This window comes from Leucopleurus acutus (genome assembly GCF_964270905.1).
Source record: "Leucopleurus acutus genome assembly, chromosome: 16".
NCBI classification, from domain to species: domain Eukaryota; kingdom Metazoa; phylum Chordata; class Mammalia; order Artiodactyla; family Delphinidae; genus Leucopleurus; species Leucopleurus acutus.
Genome location: NC_139158.1, coordinates 18,735,637 through 18,752,592, shown reverse-complemented (window position 1 = coordinate 18,752,592; position 16,956 = coordinate 18,735,637). Strand labels below are relative to the sequence as shown.

General features: G+C 47.2%; 1 protein-coding gene across 1 annotated transcript in view; it reads left to right on the top strand.

Annotated features, from left to right (window-relative positions):
- Window positions 1-2,798: 2,798 nt before the first annotated feature.
- Window positions 2,799-16,956, top strand: part of HS3ST4 (heparan sulfate-glucosamine 3-sulfotransferase 4) — a gene marked incomplete at both ends in the record, with an annotated part of 387,982 nt that continues 373,824 nt past the window's right edge. The window contains one exon of the mRNA XM_082857517.1: window positions 2,799-3,520. Coding sequence (XP_082713643.1) covers window positions 2,799-3,520 — 722 coding nt within the window. The remainder of the gene's footprint in view (window positions 3,521-16,956) is intronic.

Genomic DNA, 16,956 nt, shown 5'->3' with positions numbered 1-16,956 from the left:
GCAGTGGAAACAGAAAAAAAAAAAAAAATTCTATCTGGTCTCCAGATCCATTGGGATTTGCTGAATGAAGTCTGGGTTCTCCCTATGTAGATAGCTCCTGCTTTTTATTGTAGGTTTCTCAAGAACTCGTTTCCAGAAAAAGCCTGGATCGAGAGTAGAAAAAAATAGACAACTGCCTAAGTGAGAAATCTACAAAACTCCTCTGGTCCCCAAATCACCTCTTCGCCATCAGTTGTGGGGCTGACACCTTACCAGTGGGGCTCCATTCTCTCAAGAGTCTTTTATTAAAGTGTGACTATTTGGGGACAAGAGGGAGAAGGGATTCCGGGAAATTTCCTCCTTAGCATCGTCCAGGCAAGTAACATAAATACAGGGGGACAATCTGGGTGCCCCATGAAGAATACGGCATACGTGCTCCACCTAAAGGAGGCTTCTCAGCTCTGGCTGAGGGGCCCAAATCTGCTGGATCTGTTAGTTCAACAGAAACCTCATCTCCAGATTTTTTTTTGTTTGCTGGAAAGCCCTTAATATTTAAATACTGCAACTAGCTGAAATTTCTTCATATCACTGTGCCGGCCTTATTCAGCTTTACTGGTCACCAGTTTGCCACCTCTGGGTTAAATTTTAACACAGTTTTATCAAAACCTTGCCAAATGTGAAAAAGCACATCTTTAGTAAAACTAGGTACAAAGAAGGTTTATTTGGATTGCTGAGAGGGTAGATGGAAAAGTTTGGGCACTTGGACTACAGGGTGGCCCTGGGCCACATGTTGAGTAGCCTGGTGCCTGGGCCTGCAAAGGGAGATGGGGCACGGCAGTGGCAATATTCGCTGCCACTGGGGCCTCCTGGCTGAACACCCAGAGCTGGGCTTGGAGTGGGAAGAGAGATGGGCCAAGCTCGCGGTTTCTCCCAGCTCTAGCTGGCCCCTTCCCATTAACATTACAGTAATGCAGTCGTGTGGTGTTTGAAAAAAGCATCTCTAGTTACACGGAATGATTTACAGGACACCAGACTCTGCATTTCAGAGGTCTCCAGTGTACCGTAAAAAATATATTATAAAGGAATAATCTTTATCTGAACTAAAGCTGCAGTGAAGGAAACTCGTGTCCAGCTGAGAGCAGCAGTGAGCTTTGGTTCACTCAGGGAAAAGTCCGTGTTCTTCATCTTATTTGATTAACATTTGCTTCCCCTCTTTGGCACTAGGTATCTAGTTAATATTTAGACATTATATACTTTTTCTTTCAGCTGTTGTTCCCATTATATGATCAAACAAAACCGGAGATGCCAAACACATCTGTGAAAACAGACGGACCCGCCAGGCACCCAGCTGTGGCTGGCAGGGTAAATGGGACTCAGCGAGCCAGCCCCTGGGAGACACTGGCCCTGGGTGGGTGCAGGGGCAGCCCCTGTCCCCAGCAAGCAGAGTTGATTGCTCTGCCTCTCCCTCCCGTTGCAGACTCCCAATTCCCCCACTTCCAAGAAGCAAGGCTCTAGTTTCGAATCTCCCAAATCCTTCTGATGTTTACCATTACCTCCCCAGGAGAGGGAGGTGAGGGATGGAAATCTCGCTGAAAAGAATGCACTTAAAAAAAAAAAAATCAGTGAAGCGATGCACAGACACCCTGCAACGCAACTTGTCTCTGCTTCTTAGATGTTTAGAGCGATGACGGTCTCAGTCGGTTTCAGTCCAGGGAAATCTAACTCCTTTCGCGGCAACGCCCCCAAGGGCCGCAGGTGTACCTCTGGTTAAGGGTGTAGAGAAAGGGACAGCCTCATTTTTCGGAGCAGAAAGCGCAGTCCCCCTGTGGCGGGACAGAGGCAAAAACTCTGTGGGTAGGGAAACCTGGGGGTTTGTGTCCAAGCTCAACCCGTCAGGCGCTTCAAGATAAGATGGGGAGGCTGGAAAGACGAAAGTTGGAATGAGAGAGCTGTTATGGAGCAGAAACCACTCCTGGACCAAAGGCAGGAGGATATCCAGGGTTAGAGGAGGGCGCGCCAGGGATGGGCCGAGTTTGCCTGGAGTCCCAGGGGGAAAGGGGACAGCGAGAGCTCGGTGAGCGGCACCGGCGGCGGGCGTCTGGCTCTATGTCCCTAAAAGTACTGGGAGAAGGATGCAGAACCCAGCGTCCCAGGCTCCCAGGGGAAGGGAAGCACGCGGGGTGCGGCGGGGAACACCTCCAGCGAGTGCTTGCCGAGCGGGGGGGCGGGGGGTACGATCTCCGCTTCCCCAGGTGCCCCAGCCCTAGCGCACGCCTCCGCTCCCGCGGCCCCCGCCCCCCCTGCAGGCGCGCGCGAGGCGCACTCCCCCTTCCCTCGGCGGCGCGGGGCGCGCGCCCGGCCCCCTCCGCCTCCCTGCCGCGCCTCTCCTCTCTCCCGGCAGAAAGTTAGCAGCGGGGAAGGAACTCTGGGCTGCAACAGCGCGCGGCGGCGGCGGCGGCAGAAGCTGAAGCGGGAGCCGCGGCGGAGCCGGGGAAGCTGGGGCGCTGCAGACGGAGAAGGTGCAGCCGGCGGGTCCGCGCGCCCCCCTCCGGCCCCTTGCCAGAGGCTGAGGGGGGTGGTGGGGGGCCCCCCGGACGCCGCGAGGAGAGCGGGGAGGGGGGCCATGCGGCCGGGTTCCCCCCCGGCGCAGCGGGACAGCGGCCAGGGCCGGGGGCGCAGCGGCGTCGCTTCATGCAGCCGGGGCGGCTGGGCAGCGGCGGCGGCGGCGGCGGCGGCGGCGGGGGCGGCGGCTGAAACCATGTCCGGGCAGCGCCGGGGGCCGCCGCCGCCGCCGCCGCCGCCGCGAGCCGGGAGCCGCGATGGCCCAGTGGTCCGCACCGCCTCCGCCTCCACCTCTCGCCGCGCCGCCGCCGCCCGGCGCCTCGGTTAAGGGCCCGCCGGCGCGCAAGCTGCTTTTCATGTGCACCTTGTCCCTGTCCGTCACCTACCTGTGCTACAGCCTCCTGGGCGGCTCGGGCTCCCTGCAATTCCCTCTGGCGCTGCAGGAGCCGCCGGCCGCCGCCGCCGAGCCCCCGCCAAGCCCGTCGCCACCCTCGCTGCCGCCTCCCCCCGTGCGCCTCGGCGCCCCCTCGCAGCCGCCCGCGCCGCCGCCGCCGGACAGCGCGAGCCGCGGGGAGCCGCCCGAGCCCCCCGAGCAGCCTTCCGCCCCCGGGGCCGACGGCTGGGGGCTGGCGAGCGGCGGCGGGGGCGCCCGGGACGCCTGGCTCCGGACCCCGCTGGCCTCTGGCGATATGGTCACGGCGCAGAGCGCGCTGCTGGAGAGGGATGCGCAGGAGTCCAGCACCACAGACGAGGAGCTCGCAGGCCGGAGGGCGGCCAACGGGAGCAGCGTGAGGGGCGGCGCCGTCAGCACCCCCGACTACGGGGAGAAGAAGCTGCCACAGGCCCTTATCATCGGGGTCAAGAAAGGAGGGACCCGCGCGCTGCTGGAGGCGATCCGAGTGCACCCGGACGTGCGGGCGGTGGGCGTAGAGCCGCACTTCTTCGACAGGAACTATGAAAAGGGACTGGAATGGTACAGGTAGGACCCCGAGCTCGGCGGATGGGATAGGCGCGTAGGGGAGACCAGCACGGGAAGCTGCCGCTCCCCTGGCCCTTGGGGATCCGGGCAGCGTCCCGAGAGGTCTTAACCCCGCGCGGGCTCTGCGCACCCTGGCGGAGCTGCTCTGGGGGAGCGGCGGAGAGGGCTGGAGGCTAGCCAGGGATCACTTAATTCTAGGGCGAGGAGAGAGGGGTCCTCCTGGTCTGCCTGCCTCAGGCTCCTCGTCCAGGGAGCTGCTTTCCGAATCTGCCTAGTTCCAAGCCTGGGAATCCCCAGCCCTCGTGCCCCCGGGGTGTTTCCTAACCCAGGCTCTTGCGGGGCGGTGCGCTTCTGTGCTGGGAACGCTGAGGAATGGACAGGACAGCTAGATTGACCAGAGGGCTTTGGGATCCCCTGGAATCTCTCAAAATCGCCCTCAGACGCATTTGCGTGGCTGGAATCCAGTGTTTTCAGTTCAGAGCAAAATGAACAGGGAGCAGTTAAAAGGATGATGCTGGCGAGTTCGGGCTTTCTAGTAAAAACTCAGGATGTCCCCCGTCTCCAGAACTTTCTATCCCTCTTGGGCTGCATGAACACTGGGTTGATTTTGCATCAGGAGTATCCGTGCCTACATGACAGTTGGTGCCCTAAGAGTTTTCATGCCCTGCACCTGTGCCCTTTCTAACCTGTGCCTCCTTTGCAACATACTGGAGCTTGTATCTAGTGAGTTGTTTGTTCATCTCCCTCCTTTTCCACCGTCTGCCAGCGTTGAGGGAAAGGGAGAAGAGAGGAGTAGTAAGTTAAGTGTGGGTAAAATAAATTAATAATCCAGCGTCGTACCCCCGCCCCCTCCTTTCCTCTTGTTTTTTAATTTCTCTGGAAAACAGATCTGGATGGCTGGCCCCATCTCGGTTGTATCTCAGTAATTAATTGCAATTGTCAACCAGAAACACAGGCTTTGTCAGTTAAAGTGATGTTATCATCTTAGCAGAGCCAATAGGTAAAATAAGGATTGTTTCCTGACAAGTCGCCTTCTTGTTGAAGAGATGTGCTTTCTAAGTTTAAATTACAGCCTAGGAAAGTTTTAGAAATAACTTAACTTTGGAAATATATGATAAATGTGTGTATTGTGATTGATTTCTTTCCGTTTTAAAAATATGCCTTATGCTTTCAAAGCTTGAGAGAAGTACACTTAGGGATGAACATTCCAGCACATGAAACGAAACAGCAAATGCGACTGTTCATGTCTTGTCTGTTTCAACGGCGAGAACTAATTGCGATATTTTAGGAGGCTTCAAACAGCCCCTTCCTATCAAAATAAAAAACAGCAAATGCCTAATTTAACTGGAAAATCAGTATTTATAACATCACAAGCCATGGCTTCCAGTTTGCAATTATAATTAAAAAGGTGTTAGTGCAACAACAGCAAAAAAAAAAAAAAGGTATGATGTCTGGGAAGGTTTCAGTTGTTTAACTGTTGATTGTAAGAATGTTCTGGTTTCTGCTGTGAGGCAGCCATGGCCCTAAGAGGGTAACTATGGCTTTTTGCAATTCTAATTTTAAAGCCCTGTATCTTGTGAGAAGTGTCAAATGCCCTTTGGGGGAGAGGGAGGCATAAAAATCAAATCTCTCTAACATGTGTTTGGGTTGCTTTACCGCAGTTGGAAATGGAGAAGAGGGTGTTTTATTTGGATGAGTTAAAATAAAGTTGACGAAGGGTGTGTGGCGGACTGCATGTCAGGAAGTCCCATCGTAGGGTCTGGAGCATTTTCTGAATGGAAAGATAAAAGATGCCAGGTCTTCTTACGTTCTTTTATACTGCGGCTGGGAAGAGGAGGTATATGTAAACTGCCTCGCTGTCAGGACATGGCTGTTGAAGATCTGTGGTACCCTCAGCCATCACTTGTGGTATTTGGGGCTCAGTGCCCCATAGGACTAAGAGATGTAGATGGACCTGGGTTCCCTTGATCCTCACTGAAGAGGACCGTGTGATATCTCTGTATCCCTCATCTCCTGCATCACACCCATGGTAGATCCTTATTATGATTAGTGGTGCTGATTGGAGTTGCTGGAGGAGACTCTATCTAACGTAGAGGAATCATTTTCCACCCATGGTAGATCACACCCATGGTAGATCCTTATTATGATTAGTGGTGCTGATTGGAGTTGCTGGAGGAGACTCTATCTAACGTAGAGGAATCATTTTCCACCCAAACCTGGCTGTTGAGATGACTCCCAGAAACCCTTTGGATCCTAGGATAGCTCTCTAGCCTTAACAGGGGCAGCAGTCTTTTGAGGGCATTTTGGGGATTTCCGTTGGCCGCATCTCTTCAGGCTCTTCTCTCCCTCTCCCTTCCTCCTGGTTCCCTGGTCCCAGTCTTTTAAATGGTGGCATCTGTACTTAAGTGGTTACATTTCCTCCCCATATGCCTTGTACCTTATCTGGAATCTTACTCTACTATTTGCCTGATAGAGATTCACAGGTTAATTGCAAAGGTTTTGATCCCCTCTTCCCATTATTTGTTTTGTTTTTCTTTTTCATTTCGATGCGCTTCCCAGTAGCCTACTGATTCTGCGGGTGATCATGGTGGTTGTGATTTCCATGAGAGGGAGAGAAGGAAGAAATTGGGGCTGCTCTCGGCAGAGCTGGCGAGGGTTTCCTCATATTCAACTAAGCAGCCCCAGTTTTATTTCCTTGGTGTCACTCCGGTCACGTCTAAATCCGGGTTTTGCTTTCGCCTATGCTGTTGATCTAATGTGATTTAAAAACACATTTGCGATTAGAACATATGCGTCAGATTTGCAGGACAAGATAGACTGATGGATTAGGGTGCGTTAAAGCTGTGGCACAGCAAGCCTCACTTGGTGGGTTGACACAGGCCAGTGATTAATAAGTGGGGGTAGATTAAACTCTCCATCCCTCCCCCCCTCAAAAAATTAAAAGGGCAAAGCCACAATACGCCTTTCAATGTGCGCTACTGCACACTGGGCAGAGACCTTAAACTCCTCTAAGGGGTGGGACCTTGTGGCAGGCCAAGTGGCTGCCACGGCAGAACTCATTAAAGTGACGGAAATGACTTGGGCTGTGGTCTCCCTCATGGACTACAGACTGTACAGTGACTGCGACCACTTTGCTTTGGAAACCACTCAGCTGTAGGGTGACGCGAAGTGACCCTCCATGGTTTCAAGCTGTCTTCACTGCCAGCAGTTACTACACACATCCTGTCGGCTGGAGGGAAATAGCTGGCGTTCAGTAGTCATGCTTGTGCTACGCAGAGGAGAGTGGTCCACAGCATCATTCGGACGAGGTGTCCAGAGAGAGAAAGAAGGAGGGCGGCATAAGGCGCTGGCGTGTACTGAACGCCTGTTATCGTGGTGGTTTGCGTTTTATGGACGTATTATCACATCTGGGTGGTATGATGAGGCTGTGAGCAAAAGAACAGCATTTCTGCTTTACGGTTGGCTCCCAGAGGGTAAAACAACTTGCTCGAGGTTGCTCAGCTGGCCAGGGGTTGAGCTGACATTTGAAGCCACATCTGTCCAAAGTGCTGGTATATAGAGTGCTAGCAAGGTCTTTTCCTTCCTTCTTTCATTCAGCAAACATTTAATGATACTTAATAGGTGCGCAGTGTACTGTTTCAGGTGCTGGGGGTAAAGGGGTGAACAAGACAGGTGAAGCACCTGTTCTCTTGGAACTGACGTATTCGTGGGGGTGGGAGTGGGAGAAGGGGAGACAGCAAACAAGTCTTTCTGCTTACTCTTGTAATGTGGCTACTAGAAAATTAAAATTTACACTTGTGACTCCTGTTATGTTTATTTCCACCGGGCAGCACTCCTGTCCAGCAGTGCTTTTTAAACTTTAAATGCACACAAAACATGGGGAGCGGGGGAGGGGAGTGGTGGTGTTAACGTGCAGGTTCTGAGTCCGTAGGTCGGGGAAGGGGCCTGAGATTCTGCATTTCTGATTTCCAAGGTGACGCCGATGCTGCTGATTCCTGGACCTCCCTTTGAGTAGCAGCGGCCTAGAAAGTAATTGGTGTGTGTGTGTGTGTGCAAATGTGTGTGCATGTGTTATTTTACATCAAATGATGAGGGAAAACCTCTCTGTGGAGGTGATATAAGTGTCATGAAAGAGTAAGATCCTCCCATGTGAAGACCTGGGTGGAGAGGTTTCTAAGCAGAGGGAACAGCAAGTGCAAAGGCTCTGAGGTAGAAACAAGCCTCATGGCTTTTCAAGGTGTTCTTTCATTATTCCAAAAGCACAGTGTTTGTAGCTTCGGGAAAACTGGGTTCAAAACCTGGCTTTGCAACTTACTTGTCGGATGATCTGGCTTGGATAACTGACATAACATCACTTGCCTTCCGTTTATCTGAGAGTAATGCCTTCCTGGCAAGGTTGTTAGGAAGAATAAATGAAATACTAAAAGTGAATATATTTTCGAAACAAAAAGTGAGTATCCTAGAGCAGAAATGCAAATGAACCCAACTACTGAGTTTTGGTCTCACATGCTTTACCTTCTGTCACAGCCGTCCTCATACTGACTGGAGGCTGTCATTGGGGATGTTTTTGGGAAAAGCCTAATAATGATTGGCTTTGAAATCTACATCTGCTTAACCTTTTCAACCAAGGGTCACCAACTCAGATGCCTTCGGGGCTCATGTGGATAATATACATGAGCGAAATAGACTAGGTAGGGAGAAACTGGGGCACAGATGTTCTTTCCAAAGGAGCAGCTACTGCTATATTCCAGCTACCCTTTTCCATGTGCAAATGTGGCATCAGGGGAGCCAGGTCTTCCACTTGGTAAAAGAAACTGGAAATCCAGGTTTTGGTGTGAAGTGGCCTGGTTTTTAATGTTGGCAACAGATTGAGATTTCTTAAAAGCGTGGTGTGGGCCAGCACTGCAGGACAAGCAAAACACATCTGTGGGCTGGATACAGCCAGCTGGCTACTGGCTAGCGACCTATGGTTTAAACTCATTTCAGAAAGTACCTGGCATACCCACACCCTCTGCAGTTGCCAGAATTGTGGCTTACTTGTGCTATTTTAGTTCAGATATTTTCCCCCTTAACTGATTTTGCAACAGCATGGGGGAACTCCCTCTGAGATACGTTGCAACAGCAACAAAGGAAACTGGATATAAACAGGAACTGGATATAAACTGGATATAAGCAGAAAAAGACAATTCACAAATAAATTTCCCTTTTGTTCCCAGTGAACATTTTCTTGAAGGAGGGGAAATTCTCAGTTGTTCAGTCCTTAATCAGGAGTATCTGTATTTGATCTGTGATCCGTTTAGGTCAGTTGCACTTATAAAATAGATTCTGGTCACATGGACGGAGTAAGACCTGAGAGCTTTTTAGGGTTCTAGGTTTTTCTTTGCCACATACTAGTTCCACTGGATGTGAGGTTCCTTAATATCTTCCTCCCTCTCCCTCCCTCCTTACCTCCCTTCCTTCCTTCTCTATTACTTAGATGATGCGGCTATGTTATCTTCATAGGGTCCATTCAACCACTGAAATATTTTGGTTCTAGAACAAACACTTGCATTAGACTCTTCAGAAGGAGGAAGCTAGTCAAGTAGTAGCGACATACTTTGGAACATGTATTTGTGTCTCTGAGCCTGAATCCACTGCATCCTCATTGTGTGACCTTGGGCAAATTACTCGATATCACCAAGCCTCAATTTCTTTATCTGCAGAATGGGCTCAGTAGTATTTACTTTGAAGGGATGATGTGAGGATGAAATGAAATGACATTCAAAGTGCCCTACACAGTTTGTGACTTAATACATCTTTCTCTCCCCTTCTTTCCTTTCTCTTTTACTCCCATTTTTTCCTTTTCCCCCTTGGTTTTCTTCTTCATTTTCCTTCCATTCTTCCTTTTATCCTGCCTGTCAGTACAGAAGGCCCTAAAGAGAATGCAGTAATGCATTTTTCATTTGAATATAGTCTTTTATTTCAAGATTATGCCTGAATGAGGGATTTCCAACCCTGAAGCAGCGCTTAAGTAGCTCTCCAGAGAATAATCAAAACCAGATTCCAGAGTTTGGTCTATTGTAACTTGAGCTGAAGGAGAAGAGTCTGATTGCAGGAGGTAAGTGCAACCAGAATTCTCCATAAAGGGGATGGGGTAGGGAAGTGGCTAGGCTCTCTGGGCTGGCCCACTGACATTTTCTTGAGCCTATGGTAGGAACTGATGCTGATTGCTCCGATAGGTACAGGGATATTTAGGATGCCAGGGGCATGCTTGCCTTCAGTTTTCCTGCAGATCTGAAAGCTTTTGAGAATGCAGGATGGTTCAGGAAGACCCCATGAAACTCCCTGTCTTGAGGTTTGGCGGCTTTTTTCTGGGGAGTTCTCTAGCCATCATGACATGATTTATTTATTTTTATTTTTATTCTTGTAAACCATACCAAGCATTTTTACTTTTAAATTGAGTCAGGAGAGAGGCCTCCAGACTTCAGGTGAATGAGGGATTGCTAGGGCTGCACAGTAGAAAGTTTTAAAGGTTTTGGTTTTGCATAATGGATGATATCTCTGAAACTGGTTGAACCACTGCCCTGTTAAAGTAATCCCTCGATTCCATTGGTTTCTGCGGTCTAACAGGCTCCTCTCTAACTGTCTTGGGAATTTCAATCTGAAATTATAATTCACTAAGGAAGCCTTTCAGCATATCTTGCCGTTAATTAAAAGCAGGTGGTTGATTTTTTTTTAACACTCACTACTTAGGATTGCCTTTCTTTAAAACACTTTTTTTTCAACCTTTATTTAAGAATGTATAAAGCATATATGGAGGAGAACCAAGCAGCACATGAATTAGGCCATATTTTTTGGTTGTAAGTGATAGAAATGGAGCTAAACCAAGAAAGATAATTATTGGCTTATTACTTAGGAAGTCTAAGGGGTAATGGCTTCAAGAAAAGCTGAATCCAGGGGCCCAAATAATGGCACTAGGTCTCTGTCTCTTTCCATTCTTTGCCATGTTTGTCTATACCTTGCTTCATTCTCAGAATGGTTGTCTCACTACCTTTTAGGCAAGATGGTAAGCAGCAACCCTAGACATGTGTTTTTTTAATCAATTCTTTTGGAAAAAATTTTTCTAAAGAGCTTCTGTGAGAAATTCCTGGAAATGCTGTTGACCCAGGTTGGGTCAGGTGTCCATCCTCAAGCAATCATTGTGTAGTTACTCTAATCAGGCCTGGGGGATGTCATCACCCCTTTGGCTTGGGGCGATGGTGGGGGAGTAGGGAAGCAGGGTTATTCCCAGTACAGCCATAGGGAGTAGTTTCCCCATAAAGAATGAGGTGTTCAGGGGTTCTATTGATATAAGAAGTAGGGACCAGTTAAAATCACATATTCATTAAACATATAAAGATCCACTCTGGGGAAGGCATATGATCTCTTTGACTATTTTAAGCTGGGAAGAGGTACAAGTGGTTAGTTTGGGGAGGTTAAATGTACTTGTTATTTCAGTTATTCATTTATTTATTTGTTAAACCCGTATTTAATGTCAATTATGTGTCAGACATGAATCAGTCATGCCCTGTGATCTGAAAGAACTCAGAGTGGGGAAATGAACATGTAAGTGATTACATTACAAGGTAATTAAAGTCTTGACAAAGTGCAATTTATTCTAGGAATGGAAGGATGGTTTGATCTTGGAAAATCTAATAAATACTGTGATTTACTTGTAACACTTCTCATTTAGAGAAAAATCTTATGATTATTTTATGGATGCTAAAAAGTCTGATAAAACTAAATATTTATTTTTGATTTTTAGAACGTCTGCTAATAAAATCGGATCATACCCAAAGCAAGCATCGTATTTAATGGTGTAACACTAGAAACACTCCCATTACATCCAGAACAAGACCAGAATGCCCACTATCATCACTATGATTTACCATTGCTCAGGAATGAATAGATAATGCAGTTAGATGCAAAAAAGAATAAGAACGGGGAAGTTAGAATTATCACCATTTGCCAGTAATTTCATCTTTTTGTGGAAAACCTAAGATAAGCAATCCCCCCCAACCCATGAATCTATTAGAAATAATAATAGGATTTATTAATGTGAGGAAATTACTATGCAAAATCTATAGTTTTCTTATCTGCCTATGCCAAGCATTTTGAAAATATAATGAGAGAAAATATCCTATTTATAGAACCAACCAAAGAGACAAAATTACTAGGAATAAATTTAGCAAGAATTGCAAGGGACTTGCAAGAACAAAATTTTAATACTTTCCTCGGTGTCAGAGAAGAAAACAGTAAATGGAAAGAGAGCTCTTTCTGTAGGATAGCACTTCTTTTTTTTCCTTCCCTGCCCACTTCCTGCTTTCCCTCCCCCTCTCCTCCCCGCGCCCCCCCCCACCCTTTTTAACTGGAGAGCTTTGCTACTACATTGAGGTCAGGTGTGTTTGAGAGTGGTCTGAAGATATCATCTCTAGGAACATGGCCAAAATGTTGTACTTCAAATGTAGGTGTCCCTTACTTTCTACATTTTATCTGACTGAGGAGAGGATGGTAAGATGACCACTCCTGTTCAGATTCATACACAGTGTTAGAATTCCTCGTGGAGGAGGGTGGGTGCTGGCTGCTTTACATCCCAAATTCAGGGCTGGTAGGATCGTGCCAAGGGGAGGATTAACAGTTGAATTGGTGTAAATTAGTAAATTCAGGTGCACTCCTGTTGCTACAAAGCAAAAAACAAATCACAGACAAATGATGGTTATTTAATGGAACGGGGAGATGAAGATTTAAGATTTGGACCTGAAGAGTCACAGTAGCAGGGTGGTAAGAATCGCGGTGGTGGACACGTACTGTATACGCCAGCTTCTGCCCCGAGCAGTGGGTTCATTCGGTCTTCCCAAGAGCCTGGTGAGACAGGTACTGTGATAGCCCACGGTGTACAGGTCAGGGAACCGAGGCGCAGAGAGGTCAAGGAACTTGCTCAGGATAGTTGGGATTCAAACCCAGGTGTTTGGCTTCAAACATACAGCAATTCCTTTTTTTTCCTTGAAGATATGTTTTTCGATGTGGACCATTTTTTTAAAAGTCTTGATTGAATTTGATACAGTATTGCTTCTGCTTTATGTTTTTGGTTTTTTGGCCACGAGGCATGTGGGATCTTAGCTCCCTGACCAGGGATCGAACCTGCACCCCCTGCATTGGAAGGCGAAGTCTTAACCACTGGACTTCGAGGGAGGTCCCCAGCATTTCCTTTCATTTGTCCCCAAGCTCTTTTCCACTGGAAGGGTTGTCGTCCAGCATCCTGGGGGTGAATAAGAAATGCCAGCATTTCTGTGCTAGAAGGTTTTGGTTTCCTGTGTGTGCACGGCCTACCTACAGGACAGGCTAATTGTGGGGTTTTGCCCCCAAAACAGACCATGGAAGTGTCTCCCTTTCTGTGCTGGGACCAAGCTCATTCCCACTTCAGGGCATTTAAATCTCTGTTTCCTCTTCCGGGAAGTCTCTGTCCCCCGATACCTAGACTGCAGGTATCTCGTTACCTGTCCTTCAGATCTTGGCTTATATTTCAGCTCCCCCCCCACCAAGATCTTTACTAACTACCTAATTTAAAGACCCTTTTCCACTTCTGAGCTTGTTACACTGTTTTATTTTCTTCAGAGCATGTATTGCTCTCCCAAATCATCCTAATGACTTACCTCTCCCTCCCCAGAAGATCAAGTACAGGGGAGCAGGGCCTTGTCCCACATGATCTAGCCCGTGCTCTGAACCAGAAGCGGTACCTGGCACATGCTAGGCAATCCATAATGGTGGCTTATTCATCACTAATTCTGAATCAATGACTTATTGAATGAAAGGGGTACCTTCTTTGTGCTGTTTTCTTTCAAAACCCCAGGCTTCTGCAGAGCAATCACACACTCACATTCCTTGGGAACTCTAAGGATTGTTCTCAGCTCTTTCACGTACTATTTTTGCAAGACTATTTTGGGTACAAGAAAGAGAAACCCACTCAAACAAGCTGTGTGGGCTAGACAGTCTCCCCAAAAGGTCCCAGCGGCATACCACGTTATCCCATTTATTCTTCTCGGCAGCCTCGTGAAGTAGATACTGTCTTATCCCAGTGTTACAAATAAAGAGAATGAGACTTCAGAAGGGCAGGGGACGTTCCCGGAGTCACACAGCAGGTGTCTTTACATTGTAACTGGTGGCTTTTGGTTGCTAGCCTTTGTTGCTGTAGTTGCCAAAGGTTTAGAAGAGCCTGGATTATTCCTGACAGACTGTTACGCTCCAGGAGTAGTTTAGATGGTGTTTCTCTAAATGCATTATCAAAATGACATTATTGCCATTTAACAATCAAACAGTTACATCGAGACTGTGTTCGATTTGTGGCTCACTATAGGTGCAGATACACCTTTCTGCCTCCAGGTTAAAGCCTCTACAGGGAGTTGGAGGTTTGGGTGTCCCCGGAGCTGAGGAAATTTGAGTCAAACTGCTTGAGTGCCTTTATCATCGGGCAGTTTGCCTGCTTGGAGCTCTGTGATGTTTAGAAAAGAAAGCTGAACCTAAAATCAGAAATTAAAGATTTGGAGTCTGAGTTCTGTGTCTACCTTGCCTGTGTGCATAGAGAGTATTTAGTCTTTGAGCCTTTGTTTTCTCATCTCTACAATGGGAATAACAGTTGCCAATAACCCCGCAGTGATTTTGCAAGGGCAGAATAACGGTGATGTGCTCGTATCTGCTTTGTGTACATTCTGTAGTTGTTGTTAATCCACGCACGTTTTCATGAACTCCCCCAGGTAATTGGTTTTCTGGAATGTTGCACTCCAGGGAGTATCTGAAATACAGGACAAGCACTCTTATCATAAAGTTAGATTAAGAAGTTTAATTTACAGAAACTATTATATACCATGGATATCAAACCTTGGGAGGGCAGACTGCATAAAGATCCTGAGAATTCCTGGAGAACCTCTGTCTGCATAATTCTTTTATCTGATTCATGACCACCGATGCATCATTCTTTCATACTGAAAAAACATAAAAAGCTATAGGGCACATTTGCTTTTTAGGATTGCCCTGCAGTTGACGAGCTTTGGGAGTGACCAGAAGATTCTCTCATTTTGCTCTCAAATGACCTGTCATCTCTTTTTCCTGTGCACTCTCTCTGCATTTCTCAGATGGGCATATTAAATTCCCACCTTCTGGCTGCCTTACTAGCCTACTTTCTAAGCTGTGGAAGGCAGAATAACGCACCCTCCCAATAACCACATCCTAATCTCCAAAACCTGTGAGTATGCTGCATTAAATGGCAAAGAAGAATTAAGGCTGCAGATGGAATTACGATTGCTAAACAGCTAACCTCGAGATGGGAGATTATCCTGGATTCTCTGGATGAGCCCCATGTAATCACAAGAGTCCTTTTAAATGGAAGAGGGGGCAGAAGAGAGAGAATGAGAGGGATGGCAGCGCGGGAGGGACTCAACCTGCTGTTGCTGGCTTTGAAGATAGAAGAAGCGGCCACAAGCTAAGGAATTCAGGCAGCTTCCAGAAGCTACAGAAAAGGAAATGGATTCTTCCTTGGAAGTTCTAGAAGGAATGCAACCCTCTTGACACTTTGATTGTAGCCCATGGAGACCCATTTCAGGCTTCTGACTTCTAGCACATTAAGCCAGTTAGTTTGTGGTCTTTGTTACAGCAGCAAAACACTCTTCCCACATATCTTTAGAAGTCACCATCTTGTTTCTTTTCTTCCCTTTGCTTTTTCTCTTTTTTTCTGGAGAGTATAATCTCCGGGGCTCTTTGGTCTCTTGCCAAACAGCAACATAGATGTCACTGTCCACTCTTTGCAGATGGTCACTGTATTAGTTAGGGAAAAAACTGAACTGTTGCAACAAAGAGACCCCAACCTACAGTGGATTAAATAAGATAGATGATGTTTTTCTCCCGCATAATGAAAGCCGATATTCAAAGTTTGTAGCGATTGTTGCTGCCTGGAGACCAACCACTCAGAAGGAACACGAGCTGCAAACAGTGAGTTCAGGTGTGCAGGTGTATATGTTTGAGTAGCAGCCCTCCATGGGCACTCCAGCCAGACTGGACTGCTGGAGCAACTGTGCTCAGGGAGACCATTCAGAGACCCAAGTTCCATTCTTTCCATCTTGTGGCCCCACCATCCCCCTGGGAGCATGTTAGAAATGCAGAATCTCAGATCCCATCACCAACTTTCGGAAGCAGAATTTTAAGAAGATACTTGGGGAATAATTTTGGGCAAAGTTTGAGAAGGTGGCCTTACAGTGAAGCTCTTCAACTTCAGCATAGTGGACATTTGGGGTCAGGAAAGTCTTCGTGGTGGGGGGCTCTTCTGTGCCTTGTAGGATGTTCAGCAACCTCTCTGGCTTCTGCCTTCCCCAGATGCCAGTAGCTGACTCCTCACCCCTCATTTGAATAGCCAAAGACGCCTCCAAACATTGCCAGGTGTCCCTGGGAAGCAAAATTGCCTGTGGTTCAGTGAGAACCCCTGCCTTAGAGGATTTTTCTCCTGTGTGATCAGAGCTGAGGCTCCACCCCACTTACCTTCCAGCCAACAGTCAGGCAAAGAGGGCAAAGTCTAGGAAGCGGTTTTCTCTTAAGAAAGTAGCAGAGATGACCCTCATGACTTCCAGTCTCCTTCTGTTGGTGAGAATTCCAGTGCATGGCCAGATCCAACTGCAGAGGATTCTGGGGACCATATGAATGTCTCTCTCTGTGCCCAGGAAGGAGGGGAGAATGAGTCTGGGGTCAGCTATCTGCCAAAGTAACTAACACAAGGATATGGTCGTACTAGACCTCTTTTTATTCTCTTCCATCAAGAAGGGAATCTAGTTGGAAGGATGAAATAAATTGAGTAGGCGTAATGTTTTTCGCAGTTGGGACACAGAACTATTTTAGGAGGTCACAGGAAATTTTAGAGGAACACATAAAATTTACCTGATTCTCTAATAGTGTATTTTGGTATTGAGAGTTTGGTATCTTCTAAACGTCAGTCGTAAGTATTACTCTTGCAGGTTTTTTTTTTTTTTTTTTTTTTTGCCATATAGATATACTTGCCTATATTGATTATTTTTTTACATGAAAAATATTTTTTTTCAGTATTTGTAAAGACTATCATTACTATAAGTGTGTTTGATGAGGTGGAGACATACATACATACACACATTTATGTTTGTATACATAGATAACTGTCTACCTATCTTTCTATGTATCTATCAATCTGCCTTGGTACCACACGCATCTCTTGCCCAGACTGTTGCAGTAGACTTCTATTCTTATTTCTGCTAACACTCTTGACCTCTGTAGTCTGCTCTTCACAGTGATTAGAGTAAGTGATCCTTCTAGAACATAAAGCAGACCACATCACTCTCCTACTTCACATTTTCCAGTGGCTTTTTGTCAATGTAGAAAAAAAATTTAAGTCCCAATCATGATCT